Here is a 16,641-nt window from a genome sequence, read left to right on the forward strand (position 1 = left end):
GGGTCGTGCGAGGGCCAGGCAGAGTTTGCATGCATGGGACTGTCCAGGAAAGCTCTGACTTGGTTTGTGGTGAGGAGCTGCAGGCAGAAGAGCTCACTGCCAGCCTGGATGTTATTCAGTCTATGGTCAGTGAGGGTCTTGGCACCTAGGTGACTTCAGGAGTCTTCAGCCCTGAGAATCAAAACCACCAACTGATTCGTCATGCCCAGATCTCTCATAAGTCTCATATCCAAAGATCTTTTTGACTGCCACTCTTCTCCTCCTCCTCATCCTTACTGCAGGCATTGTCTGCCAAGAACACCTCAGGATGAGCATACCGGAAGACATCTCCTCACAGTCTGCTCCACAATCTGAACAACCTTCCTTATTTGACCTCTCAGGGCTCAAGCTGGAAAGGTATGCCTCGGACCCCTTCGGAGAAAAGATGACGACAGCAGTGTTGAACCAGGCAGTAGACACTCACGATGAATTGGACAATAAGTCTCCAGGTTGTGAAGCTGGTTCCCTTTCAGTTTATGATGAGCAAATTCTGCAGAACCTGAGAGCCGTTGTGAAGCCACCTAGAATGTGAGACTGGACCTATCTGCAGGTAAGCACAGAATCCTATCCAGGCATGACCCCAGTTTTGATGGCACTGCAAATCATGTAACAGCTCTAGTACTGTGGTCGGTACTCGGGTCGTCAATGACGGTGCAAGCTCCCAACGAGGTGGAGGGGCCAACTGTGATTTTCAAAGCTCGGATTTATTTCTAACTCAGTGGCGGTCAACATCTTGCCAAGAGGACCAGGCCATCTGTTGTTTGAAAGAGTCTTGCCATCAGCTCCTGGATCAGATCACGAGTGGCAACTCGTTGAACGTAGGTCTGCAACAATCAGAACCAGCTTCCTCCCAATCTTCCGCTTCTATCCACTGTATGACCCCCCCCTTGCCACCCTGTGTTCGTGTGGTGCTGTCCTCCAATGGCCTGCAGGATCTGGTCTCGTTCCTCTCTCTGAGCCAGTTCCTGTGTTATCTGCCACCTCCAGCTGGTTTCCTGATGTCATCTTTTCTCTGGAGTGTCACCACAAATCTTTCCCTCCTGGTTCACTGCAGCAGGGTAAGTTTCCTCCTTCACCATAGGCAGGGAACAACTTGTCCAGAGGCCTCCAACTTTCTTGAACACTTGGTGTCATCCCTTCTCCCATCAAGAACAAGCAATTGATTCCATTTTCTCTTATCCTTATCAACTCTCTTCTAGGTTACTGACAAGTTTCTCCTGAGCTCTCCTTACTTTGTTATGATCTATCACCAGGTGAACATCATCAGGTGTTATCAAACCACGATCCAATCCAGGCAGCTGTTACTATCTCTGCAGTTTCTCTGAGACCAGTGTGGTGTCGCATGCTGTGAAACTATGCTTGGGATATCTTTCTATTTCGAATCTTATGCCTGGAAGGTTTGGGATCGTATTTTCTGGGTTAGGGACAAAGTTACCATTCTCTGGTCGCTTTGGATCAGCCATGGGGAGATCATTAAGCCTGAATCAGCTTGACTCCAATCATAGGCCTTTTACCTCACCCTGGGCCTTCTCAAGTCTCTTTCCTCGACAACTTCTTCTCCTCTTCTGTCTCTCTGTGGCACCTCACAATGGGTAATCATGAGAGCCCCTATACTACCAGTCTTCTCTCTCTCTGATGGCACTGACAAATGCTCAGTTCGATCTAGGAATCTTCAGTTCACGCTTGCAAATACCTGGGGAGATGTGGGCCTCCCCACAGTCACGATCACGTAAACTCAGGACAGAGAACAATTGGGCACTTACCCAGGAAATGAGTATGTCAAATAACTGGTCAGTTGCTTGGCAAAGCTGTCCTTAACTGCAAGTTTTCCTCTCCCAAGAGATATCTTGCCTTTTCCCCAACAACAGTCTCTCACTATCTTCTTCTGACTTGTTATGACTGGAGGCTTGGCAGACTGAAAGTTGGCAGAGTGTGTACTGTGCCAAGACAACTTTGGTCATATCACTGGCTTAATGTCTTTGTTTGTGTAAGTTCTTTGGTTCTTTTCACTGATTTGCCTGATTAAAAACACCGTATCTCAAAAGCATCTCTCCAATGTGAGCAGCTCCGACTTCGGGCTCTCTCCCAGGCAAAGATAGTGATGGCTGGATTTTTGGTTCTCGTCCTGACACCAGCAGCCATCGCAAATATTATCAACTTATAAATGCATCAGAATCTGAAACAGAAAAAATATTGTTAGTTGGGTTGTTAAGAATGAAGATCCAGAAAAGCATGTTCACTATTTAGTATATGCACTATACGGCTGTCGTTAGATTTCGATAAATTTCACGCTAAGTACTAGCAAGGTTTGCAAATATTGAAACTGAAATTATTTTCTGTTTATATATATAAATCTACCAAAAAATTGGGCCATTAGTTTTAGCTGATCTTCCCTCCTATGACATCTCTTACAACTAAATGTTTACCACCATCCTGCTTTGACACTGTTTTTTCTTCAGGGAAGAAAAAAATATTGCACGTATGTGCTGTGGGTGTGTATATGTATGTAGTTATGTATTATGTATGTATATTGTATGTGCTCCATTTATATTTATTCCTTCTAGCCCCAACTTGGCGTGTGTAATGTTATTACCATATCCCTGCGCTTAATTAATGTGCCTGACGCGGCATTATGGGAAGCTGCTAATGTATCACTTGCCATACCGATCGTCTATGGTAGTTGACCAGGACCTTAGCTGAGGAGCAGTGCTATCCACCTCTGTGCACTGCTTATCAGTAAGCCGAACTACAAAACTATACAGGTGTTTATTGATTATACTACAGTATAGAACTTATTACCCAGAACATCTAACATGGCAGATAAGTGGTTTTACTGGATGCATTACAGTGATTAGTGCAAGTTTGTGGAAAGCAGCTGATAGATCCCCATGTGGGTCAACCAGCGTCATCCTCGAAGAAATTGCAACTTTGAGCAGTGTCAGTGACAGTGATTTTCTGTAGTGTTTACATTGTGTGTTTCGTTGCGCTGCCCATTCATGTGTGACCTTGTTCGAACAGTTTCCAAGGTGCTTTTGACATGTTCTGGGCATTGTGGAATTAATGAGCTCAGCGCACCCACTCCTCTGAGCCGTTCCTGGCGACAGGCTTCTCCTATCTCCACCCCTCTCCATGCCTCCACCCCCTCACAGCTGGGCCGAGGCAGCTCCTGCCTGGGACACACACAGCCACATGTACTAACACTTGCTGACATGGACTCTTATATATATTTTATATATATAACCTACTTATCTGTGTATTTTGGTACTGATACTGGCTGTTGATCACGGCAATTTGACCAGGTCAACACTGATTTGGGCACACAATTACACAAATAAAAATAGTTATGTCTCATGCCTTTCATTAGCCGTGGACCCAGCGCCTGGATGAGTCAAGCGGATGATAGTCCCAGAGATGAGATGACCAGGCACGGCCCAGCTCCCCTGTATCGCGCAGCCTTCCCTGCCTCAACATTCAGCAGTTATCTCCAGAGATAGTACCTTAATAAGTTTAGAGATGAAGACCTTGAGGATGAAGCTCTAGACGTTTGGCGGACACAGAAGGCAAGCAGAAGCGAACAAGACCACCAACGGAGAAATGGAAGACAGTGCAGTTTGAAACCTTGATCTCGCCTCACTGTTAACCAAGCCCTGGCTCTAGCACTGCCTGTTACTAGATGGTTCAGATACCTCATCATGCTTCTTCGCCCCCAGCCCACCTAAGCAGCAGCTCAAGCACCGCCCATCTTGGGCCTGATGTAAATTTCAGACTTTTCGCGAATGGCGGCGGCGGTGGGCTGATTGTTATGCTGTGGTCTCCAAGAGTTTGTCACAGCCTAAGCAACTCATCAGCTGGTATGTTGCCTGTCCTTGAGTTCAGCGTGTCTTAGAACATACGTTGCAGGGCCTCCCCCAACCTCTTCGCTGTCTGTAGAGGTACTGGACGTTCTACAACTTACGCAGCACACATCAGAACGCATCAGAATGAAGCTCTGCGCGGGAAGTGTTTAGCTGCAGACAGATGGAGGTTGAGTCTTTTGACGCGCGCGCTTTTTATGTACCGTCTTAGAAACCTCGGAAGGTAGGCTATGTTTAGGCCACCACCAGCAGTGCAGAGACCCAGTTGAAGCAGGTGATCTGATCAGATTGTTGGGCGAACTGATCAGCGCCTCCTCCCTCGACTCTTCCTCTTCTCTTCAGGATGTGTTGACGATATGTCGCTCTATGGGCTGCCAGGTGTGCCACCTCTGCCATCAATCCCCCAGCTGTGCGGCTATTGATGCGGTACAAGAAGGACAAGAAGTCTGCTCCCATAGCCTTCGCCCTACGTCCACGCCGGTTCATTTTGTAACAGCACTGTGGTAAGCAACGCGAACACAGGTGTCCAGCTGCTCGATCTACCTGCAACAGTTGTGACGTATGAGCCACTGGTCGCTCTAGTCGTGCCCAGCAGGCCGTACGTACAGCGGTCTGGCATGTGTGCGGGTCGTCTCTGGGCCGCATGACAAGTGTTGCTACCCACGAACCCAAGGGACAGATAAATGGAAGCTTCGGCGCCCGCTTCTGCCAGTGAGGGCCGCCACAGTCAGAGCACGACGACCTGGACAAAAACCCGACCCATTTTTGGGGCATCACATCAGGACCAAAGTCCCCCAGTACATCAGCGTCATCGTGACCTACAGCGGTGTGTCATCCGTCTTCAGATGTTGCCCGTACCGGCATGACGCCCGATCAATGGATGTTAACATTTCGCGACGCGGGGGCTCTCTCCCAAAGCGATCTACGGACCTCCGAGGACCTCTGCATCATGGCAGATGGTTCTGAATGGCCCCAGCCCTGGGTTCACTCTATGCATCGCTTTAGCGGCAGGTCGTGTCAGGCCTGGATTGAGCGTGCATAATGGTGTCCCGACGCTCTACAGATTGTCAGGGGATTGATATATCTCAGGACTTCCCAACACGTTCGGGTGAAATTACGCCAACAGAGTTGCATGAAGGGGCAGCAACTGCCCTGCTGCCGCCTACCTGGCCAGTGACACCTCTCCTTCGATTGGTTATCCTGGCATCACGATCCCCACGCCTGGCTCGCCTTCACGACAGTCACCGTGGGCTGAGGCCACCAAACGACGTGCACGACAGACTGTGTTCCGGCCTGGCATCTCTTCCCGACATCTCCAATGTTGTTCAGGTGGTGGCAAGCTACTTGCGTATTACAACCCAGCAGCAGCAGGTACCCTTCATGAGTGACGACAACCCCGCCGCCCCTTGAGTCTATTAGTAAACCCGACTTTTCTGTGTCAGGAAAGTCCTTCCTGGTTATCGTCGACCGTCTCTCTGGTTGGCGGTTGCATCAAGGCGGTAGTAATGACACGACGTCTGCCGCCACCATCAGCAAGTTCCGCCGCACTTCCGTGGCATTGGGCGTTCTAATAAGCCTGCCGACGGAGCCTCAGTTCTAAGCGAGGACTTTGCTGTGTTCCTCGGCACCGATGAAGTCGGCATGTGTTGTCCATCGCCCATTACCCGCAGTCAACGGCCACGCTGAGCTGCTGTCCAAATCTTTGGCTACCTCATCCTTAAGGTGGCTGAAATTATTGACTCTTGAGGCCTTCGACCGGGGTCTTCTTGAACTCCGCAACACACCTTGCGGACGCTGCCTGGATTTCTTGTCCCTGCTCACCCTCAATCCTTCTCCAAGATGACAGGCCAAGACAATTGTGATCGCCGAACGCAGCCGAACGTGTTCAGGACGTCGTCGCCCGCTACAACGACAGATTTCCCTCCCCAGGTTAGTGTCGGCACCGTGTTCAGGACCCGACCTCCCTACGTTGGGACAAAGTAGGCGTAGTCATCAGGGTCTCGGCAGGTCACAGGACTACAGGTGCGGTTACCCAGTGGTGTGGTGGAGAACCGCCGTTTTCTCCGCCCGTAGCACTGCCTTCTGGCCCTGCCACCAGTGTTGAGTCCCATACCCTTCCCAGTGATGAAGTCCCTCGACGCTCAGAACGGATCCAGAAAAAGGTCCGCTCAAGACTTTGCTATGGTACGTATAGAGTGTATGTATATTATGTATGCTGGATTACTCGTATATTATGTATATTATGTATGTGCTCCATTTATATTTATTCAGCCTAGCTAGCAGCGTGTGAGCAATGTTATTACCATATCCCACATGAGTAATGTGCTGGCGTATGGGCTGCTAATGTATCTGCCATACGTCGTCTATGGTAGTTGACCAGGACCTTAGCTGGGGAGCAGTGCTATCCACCTCTGTGTACATACTCTTGTCAGTAAGCCAGACCTACAAAACTATACAGGTGTTTGTGTTCTCTCCTGTATATATAGAACTTATTACCCAGAACATGTATGATGTACTGAACATGAAACACAATTTTCTTAAAAATTGGTTTATAGTTACATTGCTTGAGCGCTTTGCGAACGTTAGTCTGTATAACCACCAGTTCACATATTCCTTCTGCAGCATGAATAAATGTGAGTGCATAGGCTGGACATACGTGTAAGCGTAGGTATGACGATTTACACCATCATTAACCTTAATGATCATCCACTGCTACTAATGTGTAGTCATCATCTAATAGTAAAATTTCAGTTGGTTTATCCAAAGTTAACTGTGTGCCATTAGAATACAATAGGAAAGGTTCTAAATGCCATGCATTAAATTTACGTTGAGAGATCATGGGTATGTGGATAAGTATAGCATTGTGCGTGAGAGTTGACTCTAACAAATGATGATAATATTTCACCTCCTGAACAGTAAAAATAGGAGTTAAGTGGCAACTCATCTTGGCTATTTGTAAGACTTCAAGAAGAGCATATATATAAGCGCAAGCTTTGCATCCACGCGTCCCAACCCTGCATCAACTACACTTGCAATTAGATTGTCTCTGTTAGTAGATAAAGCTTGAGCAGAAGTTTCCTCTGCATGCAAATACTCAGAAAAATAAATTAGCCATTCCAGTGTAGGCACTGAATTCATCAAATTATAAACAATTTGATATAAATGGTTTGATTCAGAAATAATAACGTTAACCTTTGTTTCCAAAGAATAGATTACATGAACAGTCTGAGTTATAGCGTGATTTTGTGTATGTACTGCTTGAGTAACAATATTCAAACGGTCTCCGAATTTGGCTACATCTTCTGCAGTTGCCTTGCCTAAGAGAGTGCCTTGAATGAGACCAACGGAATTAAATAATCCCCACTTTCGTCGTATTTCAGAACGCTCCTTCTTAGCAAGTCATCTTGAGATGATGGAATAGAGCGTCCAGCTGCGACGATATTCTTATGAAGGGTCTTGAGACGAAGTAGCTGAATATTTATAGTTTGTGAAACCATAGTAGAAATGTTAGATCGTTGACGAAAAGTTTCGAGGGTGCCCATCGCTGTCTGGAGCTGAACATCAACAGACTTCATCTGGCGCGGAATACTTAATAAACCGTGCGACTCATACTTTATGGTCATGACGTCTTCAATGATGAGGACTTGTACTAAAGGTGCGGCTAAGGCACCTGGTTTCAGGACTTTCGTGGACGCGTCCGTCGACACGGTGGTGCCACAAAGAAGTAGAAGGAGTAATACTATGATCCAAGCCAGTCTGGAAAAGGTGGATTCGTCACAATATTGTTTTGCAGAACGTAGTTTTAAACAATAAGTATTAGATACACTTGGTGTACAGTATTTGATGTGTTTGCGGTTCGAACAGATGTGTCTGGAACATCGTTAACATTCCTGGGGAGTAAATCTGGGTGGCCCTTTCTAAGTCTGTTCACATGTACTACGTCTGAGGTTTGTGAATTTGGTTTCAAAAATTTTAATTTGTTGCCTACTTCTTTGGCGATAATGCGGAATGGTCCGGCAAATTTGGGCAAAAGTTTGTAGTTACATTCAGGTTCTCTCACCATAACAGCATCGCCTATTTCTAATGTTATAAGCTTAGCTTGTTTATGTTGCTTATAAATCATTTCAGAGCGTGACGCCGCTAAATGTTTCCATACTTGGCCATGAATATCTGTAAAGACTCTGATTTGCCTGGTAGCGAAATCGTCCACCTTGTAGACAGGGGAAGGTTTGTCTGTAAATACGTCATAAGGCAGACGTTTGTTTATGCCATAAACAATATAGTCGAGTGATTTGCCCTTGGAGCTGCGATTTGAGGTAACCAATCCTCCCATGCATTGTGCATTTGACTCACTACTGGACGAAGAATCTCTTAAGATTTTACGATTGGTTCTTTCAACAAGGCCATTTGCCTATGGATGATAAGCTGTTATGAAGCTTTGTTGGCTGCCGCATTGTCGACATATTTGTGCTAAAGTTGATTCTTGAACTCTAGTCCATTGTCGGAGAGAAGAACCTTGGGAGTAGTAAAAAGGACATATGAGGTGCATCACTAGGGCATGGGCCACAGATTCGGCTGATTTATCCTTCAGTGGGATTAAAATCACAAATCTAGAGAAATAATCCACACAAGCTAGTATTTAAGAGGATCCTTGATGATTCCTCGGAAGTTGTAACAAGTCAATGGCAACTGTGTCAAACGGACGTTCTGGTGTAGGATATTGGAGAATTGGAGCCGGTGGTAAAGTAGTACCCTTATGCTGTCTTTGTGGCATGGTCGGTAGCGTTCCCTGGTCCCACACAGTAGGTCGAGCGTTCGAGTCCTGGCTGGTGAGGTCGTTGATTATATGTTTAAAGTCCACGTGTTATATGGACTAAAAATGAAGTATATATATGGTACCTCGTGTTTCATACCAGCTGGATTGGGTAAAATGCTACTGACATCCACATAAATGGCACGGGCAGTTCCAAATGGGAGGTTCACGGCGCCATCAGCTCGATGAACAGGCTTTGTGTGAAATATAACATAGTCTAGAACAGCTTTTAGTGTCTTTGTAGCATGGTCGGTAGCGTTCCCTGGTCCCACAGTGATTCGAGGGTTAGGAGTCCTGGCTGGTGAGGTCGTTGATTATATATATATATATATATTTATATATATATATATATATATATATATATATATATATATATATATATATATATATATATATATATATATATATATATATATATATATATATATATATATATATATATATATATATATATATATATATATATATATATATATATATACTGTACAGTAGGCTCTCGACAATAACGGTAAGTTACAATAGATACCCATTTTCAATAATAACGTCTGGATTCTCGTGAATAACAAAGATTTTGTGGGAAGCGTCCGTGCTCATCAATGATAGCGTTTGTTTGCCGCCATGTTGATGACGTAGTTGTCCGCTCTGCCTCACTCTCACACACGCTCTGTGGAATACAGCGCTGCGCCCACGTGTGAGATTTTCGCCTCTATAACCAGTGATTTGCTAGGGTCGGTGATCAATAATGGCTTCCGCATTTTTGCCTGTGAGGGTTAGGGGAGGTGGTGGAGGGAGTGATTTGCAGCCTGAATGCCCGGGAACTTTTAAAGTGAATGAGAAAAAAAAGATCCCAAAGCTAAGAATCAAAGCCACAAGAAGCGTGCTTACTCGGTCAAGGATAAAGAACAGATTGTTGAGCTCATTGAAAGTGGTGCACGTAACATTGATATTGTGAGGAAATTGAACTGTCCTGAGTCTACAGTGTGAAATATTAAGGTAGTGATGGAAATGCGAGGCGAGCTATGAATGATAAAAGTGATTGAAACAGGTTGTCAGTGATAACAGAGCATTTTCTTTTGAAATGGTTAGCTTGTAGAATGAAAGACAGTGCAAGTGTTAGCGGCCCTCAGATACGGAACAATCATCACACCAAGCACCTCAAAAACTCCCCCAAGCTAAGTGTTATATTACTCAAGCTCTTTATTCTGATGATTGAATACCAATTCTTTTTATTTCAGCAAACAAAAAGTGTTAGGAGGGCTTCTAAGGGGGAAAAAATTGGGTGAAATTCTTGGGGCGGCGGCACCAATAAACCCTTTTTACATGTATTTTGATGTCACACAAATAACGTTTTCGCTAATAACAGCGTTTTTCAGGCACCTATTAAACGTTATTGGCGAGAGCCTACTGTATATAGTGGGGTATGCTATAACGAACGGATCCTATAACGAACGGTTTTACCTATAAAATTGAGAATGCTATAACGAACGAAACTCCTACAACGAACATTATTTAAATTTTTTTTTTCTAATTTATTGTTTTTTTATTACAAATATTAATGATATTCTTTATTTCAGGGGTTTAGATGCATATTTATGCACTTTTTTACAATTTTTACAATTTTATATTATATTTTTCAGTGTTAAGTGGTTGTATTTGGGGGCCTGGAACGGATTAATCCTATAACGAACGAATGCTATAACGAACAAGGTTCTAGAACCAATTAGATTCGTTATAGCATACCCCACTGTATATATATATATATATATATATATATATATATATATATATATATATATATATATATATATATATATATATATATATATATATATATACAGTATACTTTTTTTCTCTCTCTCTCTCTTCCTTGAAGAAACCAATGTCACTTTACAATGCCAAGATAGTGGAAACCGGTTAGCTGTGAAAGGTTATTGTAAGGCTCCGGATTACTGTGCGATAACCTGTGGTTCGTTCAAAACCTTGCCTTCTCATCATCATTTTGCATTGAATTTAAATCTCACTTTGGATTTGATTCCATTGTACCAAGTTTCTATTTTGACTCTTAGTGAACTCAATCTTATGTTAGATAACTTAAAATTTATTTCTTATCTGAAAGAGTCACATTTTACTAATATAGAAGATAAACTGCTATTTTATTTTATTTTTCACAGGATTTGTTAAACCCAGTTTAACTATTCCTTCTATTGTGTAATATTGGCAGTAATATTTTGTTTTGCTCCTAGAGATCAATATCATTTAAATTTACTATTGTACACAATAATACTCTCCAGTAATATTTTTGTTTTGCTCCTAGAGAACACTATCATTTTAATTTACCATTGTACATAATATACTCTTCTGTAAGGCACTTAAGAGTAGGACCCTCGTAACTGCTGAACCCCAGGTTGCAGTTGCTTCAGTTTAATGTTTTCACACATATGTATGTAACTTCAATAGGTTTATGTATATATTTTTTCTCTGCGAGAAGCTAATTCCTCGTAGAAGCCTGGAAGGTAGTGACCGAGCGATGTATTAGCCTCTGTCTCATGGTAATAACAATTATATAAATTTGGGTTAATACATTTAGTTCATATAATCCAATCACTCTACTGTAGTTTTCCATAAGCTGTGTGGTGCCATGTGCTGTTCATATGAGGGGAGATTCCTCTATCAGCAAGCCGACCTTGAGAATGTAGAGTTAGCGCAGCCTCTCCTTCAGAGCCAACCCTCACAGGCACCAGTCTTGATTTGAGTCTCACGAGAATCGGTCGGGTGACCTAACTCAGTCAAGCTGAGCCCCGTCCTTAATTAACATTCACAGCTTACAGTGTTAATTACGGCTCATCTACTAATAGACTGTGACCAATATAGTTTTACCAATAAATGGAGAAAACACCATTTTGGGTTTGTAACTTAACCCCTCAACTTATTTATATATAAGCAGAGTTAAGGAAACTCTACCCAAAGGTTATATAATATATTGTCACCTCTAGTAGGTTCTGTAATTAGTTTTTTTAAAAATTGTCCTGTACTGCATGTAGGAAGTCTTCAGATTCATAGTCACCTATAATGTTGTCCCAGTCAATATTTCTGAAGTTGAAATCTCCCATAATGCACAGGTTGTTGTATTTTGCAGCCCTACTCATTTCCTGCCATATGGGCTGAGCTGCTTCTTTCCCAAGACTTGGGGGGGCCTGTAAATCACTCTCATAATTAGTTTTTCTCTTCCTTCCGCAATTTCTACCCATACAAACTCGGTTCCTATTTCACCCTTTATTGAATTATTAATACATTTTAATGTATCCCTGACGAAGAGTGCGACCCCCCCCCCTTCCTACCTTCCCTGTCCTTGTGAAAAAGGTTGTACCCTTCTATGTGGTACTCTGCTAAAAAGTTCTTGCTCGCCAGATTCATCCAAGTTTCGGTGATTGCTATGACGTCTACATTCTCGGTACATACAACCTCTCTCAGCAAGTCTATTTTATTTCTAACGCTCCTACTGTTTGTATAGTATACATTTAAACCTACCCTTCCCTGCTCCTGTTTTACCCCTTGTCCTGAGTAATCAATTTTACTCCCCAGGACCTGCTTGTTTTTCTACTCCCACTTACCCTCACCTCTCTCCTCTGGCGAAACCCCCCTTTGGAGTGACAATTTCATGCTCCAGGGATACAGACAATATCTTTACCCCCTCGCAAGACTAGTGTACTCCGTCACGACTGTACAAGTAGTCGTTGCCATAGAATAGTTGCCAGTTATCAATGAACGCCCAACCATTGCTTGCACAATGTTTTTCCAGTCGGCAATTTATAGCAATAGCCCTGAACAGCCATTCACCGCCAACTCCTCTTTTAGGCAAGACACCACATACTATTGGGATCCCTCCCCTTTCTCTAACCTTCCCTAGCGCCTACCTATACCTCTTGAAAAGTTCCTCACTCCTAACCTTTCCCATGTCGTTTCCTCCCACACTAAGACACACTACTGGCTTGGTACCCTCCCCTGACAAAACCCTATCTATCCACTCAGCTACATACCCTATTCCAGCCCCAGGAAAACACACCCTAGTCCTACGTTTCCTATCTCTTGCACAAAAAGTTGTATCTAAGAACCTCACTTGGCTGTCCCCAACTCCCACGACCTTACCACTGGGCAGGGTTTGAACAATTGCCCTTTTCTCTCCTGGCACCACACCGTCCTGCCTCTTCTCTTCCTCGCCAGCTTCCTCCAACACTTGGTAGGGGTTACTGCACTCCACACCCTGGTCAGCTTTCCTGAGTCTGACCCTAGTCCCCTTGGAGACAACCACTCTCCACCCCTTCTCCTCCCGACCCTCCTTCGCAGGGGTCCTGCTAGGCAGGACACCTACTTGAAGGAGTTAAGTCCTTAAGGCTGCGTTCTCCCCCTTTAAAACGTCTATCTCTCTCCTCAACTGTTCCAGCTGAATTAAATGAGTTAGATTAGGTTAAGCTAGGTAACATTTCGACGTAGAATATGAAAAGTTTAAAGGGCTAGTACTGTGTGTAATTTTATCAGTTAAAATATTCGAAAATTTTATATTTCCGATGGAAACTCGGATCTTTTTAGTTTCATGTGCAGCACTCAAAAATTGAAATATAATTTTTTAATGTAGACTTTTATGTTGATTCAACAAATTTTATTTAATATTTTGTTTTTTTGAGAAATGAATAGAAAAAAAATACAACTTCTAAATTTTAATGTTCTACCTCGAAATGTTAACCTAACCTAAAGTAACCTAACCTAACCTAACCTAATCCTAACCTATTCTGAACTGGAATTTTCATATCTAAAGGTTTATCTTTTCCCTATGTAAGACTCAATATATAAGTAGGTGCTGGCAACGTCTTACTATTTACCATTATTCGTCTTATGACAACAAATTTATTGACAAAGCTCGGAGTACAGTTTACCTATTCTGAGTAATTTAGTCAGGTTTTGACACTGAGGGTGGTATCACTTCTCACTGCCACGCAGGACAGAGGTTCATACACAAAAATACATCATATTCATTAACAGTATATATATATATATATATATATATATATATATATATATATATATATATATATATATATATATATATATATATATATATATATATATATATATATATATATATATGCATACATATACACATACACATACCTACACATATATACATAGATCAAATTCATGTGGGTGATGTCACTGTTCACTGTCATGCTGGACAGGTTCGTACACAAAAAAATACATCATATTCATTGACAGTTTATATAGGCCAGAGTCATGTGGGTAATGTCACTGTTCACTGCCATGCAGGACAGAGGTTCGTACACAAAGAAATGCACCATATTCATTAGCAGTATATATAAGTCAGAGTCATGTGGGTGATGTCACTGTTCGCTGCCATGCAAGACGGTGGTTCATATACATTGGACGTCATATTCTAATTGAAGACTTATCAGTGTGGGCTAGCAAATATGGGATAAACAGCAAGAATGTCCCCAAGCACCCACGATTCAATATAGTAATTACAAAGTTCATGATACAATAAGCCAGGTGGCCTGAAGTCTTTGACAGTGTCACATTCAATAATATAGTGTTCAAATGTATGCTTTAAAGGTTTATCACAAAGTTTACATGCTGAGTGTTCCGGTATGGGTACAGCGTTACTAACTTGCCAGATGTGTCTGTATCCTAGCCTAATTCTGGCCGCGACTACATCACATTGTCAGTAAAAATTCGATTTTATCCCAATATCCTCAAATGGTATGAGATAACATATTTCTAGTGTATTTCTGTGATTTTTAATTAACCTAACCTAACCCACAAAAGAATCCTAGCGATAATGGCAAAAGATCCGAAATACCTATTGGGATTAAAACGAATATTAACCCTAGCAGCCACTATTACATGAAATGTATTAGATAAACAACCAAAATATATGAAACACAGTAATCTTACCTGTTTGTTTCATTACTTGTCTCCTCCTTGCTTCCTTCTGTGTGATTGTTGACCTAAGATCCCGACCACATTGGTGACAGTGGTGGTAATCATATCTCACGCATTTTATGCATTTTTTCGTGTTGATTTTGTCAACATTCCATGTATCATGTGTTTCCTTTTGCATGCTTCAGTTGCCAGCGAATAAAGCTCACTGGTGTTGAAATCGGGAGCCTTGGTTTCCTATTTTGTGACTTCAATGTTGCTAATGTGCGGCTGTAGTGTTGAATGTCGCATGATGCTTTCGTCTTCCATTTGCGTTTGGTGTTTACATCAGTATCCGTCCTGCGATTGGCTGAAATATTTGTAAAGTTCACTCTGATTGGTTGACGGATATCAGCTGACTGAGCAAATTAGTCTTAGGCACGTGATCCCTAAGCTAAGACAAACGTAAGTTTGTTTTTTCATCATCACCGAACAAATTTACCACTTTGCCTTGCTTAAGATTTGGAGTTAGTGAGCTATCGCAGCAGACTTAGGTCAGACGTTAGAGCATCCCTACCAGGATTCTGATCTGTTAGTGAGTGTTGTTTGTATGTAGAGTCTGCGTGTATATATATATATATATATATATATATATATATATATATATATATATATATATATATATATATATATATATATATATATATATATATATATATATATATATATATATATATATATTATATATATATACTGTACATAAATTGTCTATGTCACCTGGCTGAGATCTGAGCTAAGACTCACTATTACCACATTGTTCAAGATTAATAGTACGCTTTATTTATTTATTTATTTATTTATTTATATTTTTTGGCAGACAGACTTATTACAGTGTTTCTCTTTAACAGGTGCGTGCTTTTTGGGAGTCGCTGCCAACAAAGCAGAACTTGCTCCTTCACCCAGAAACAACTACTGCTCGAAGTGATTTGTAATCTTCATATATATGTTAGCGGGAGAGAGAAGTGGAGAAGACGGGAATGCTGAGTTTAGCATGTTAAAGGGGTGAGATGCAGTTTCTTAGAACAATTTTTTAGGGGGGTCGTATGCATGTTTTTCTCAGCACATGAGGACAGTGCTGTCTTTTTTTAGGGGGGGTCGATTGTAATATTCAGAAATTTCAGAGTAATTTCAAACACCGCGCAATTGGCAATACTGAGCTTTCAAGGTCGTCGGAGGGAAGAGAGCGCTCCCTGCACATAGCGAGAGGTTGTGGAACTAGGCCTAAGTGATATTAAATGTAATTTGCCGAATTAATAATGATGCGATTCATGAAGTTAAGGGACTATTATTGAATTTGAAATTATTATAGATCGTTTATCAGTCTGAATAATGTTACGGGTGTCCCAAGGAGTTATTAGTTAGGCGGAAAATATGTCACGTAGGCCTAAGCTAACGCCTTGAGAGGAGACGCGACGCTGGCTGGTCCTCAGTCACGGGGAGCATTCAGACAAACAAGACGTCCCTGCGCGTCCGTCACAGAAATAGTCACGTGGCCTAGTCACCTGTGCTGCGCTATTGCAGTATAACAAGTAAGTCTCATTCGATCTCAGACAGGGTTAGATAGGGCAGTGGTAAAGTAAACTAGAGCTAACAGTGAGTTCATTTCAGGGTTTCCGTCAGAACCCACTTGACCGGAGTTGACCGGAGTTGACTGCGAGAGATTGCCGTTAATGATTGAGGGTGGCGATTGTCGCCATTGGACCGATCAGTGTAGGCCTGTCACTGTTTAGCGGGGTATCAAAGGATCTCTTGAGGGAATCTAGCCGTCTGGGTGCCCAGCTGACGACGGGACGATCGTTGGGGTCATCAGCTCTCCTCTACCTCGGCTCACAACACCACATGTCTCGAGCAGCTTAGTGAAACCCTCTTGCTAACAGGAAGCTAAAGCTTCTCTCAACTGTACAAGGTCTGATTGGCTCACACCCTTCCGTTTCATGGATGTACTGG

At 42.7% G+C, this 16,641-nt stretch overlaps 1 protein-coding gene across 1 annotated transcript in view; it reads left to right on the forward strand.

Moving 5' to 3' along the window:
- The window catches only part of LOC121874640 (juvenile hormone esterase-like), a 214,271-nt gene extending 198,515 nt beyond the window's left edge, over window positions 1-15,756 (forward strand). The window contains exon 12 of the mRNA XM_042378868.1: window positions 15,543-15,756. Coding sequence (XP_042234802.1) covers window positions 15,543-15,626 — 84 coding nt within the window. The 3' untranslated portion in view covers window positions 15,627-15,756. The remainder of the gene's footprint in view (window positions 1-15,542) is intronic.
- The last annotated feature ends 885 nt before the right edge of the window (window positions 15,757-16,641 follow it).

This window comes from Homarus americanus, unplaced genomic scaffold (assembly GCF_018991925.1).
Source record: "Homarus americanus isolate GMGI-L3 unplaced genomic scaffold, GMGI_Hamer_2.0 scaffold34360, whole genome shotgun sequence".
NCBI lineage: Eukaryota > Metazoa > Arthropoda > Malacostraca > Decapoda > Nephropidae > Homarus > Homarus americanus.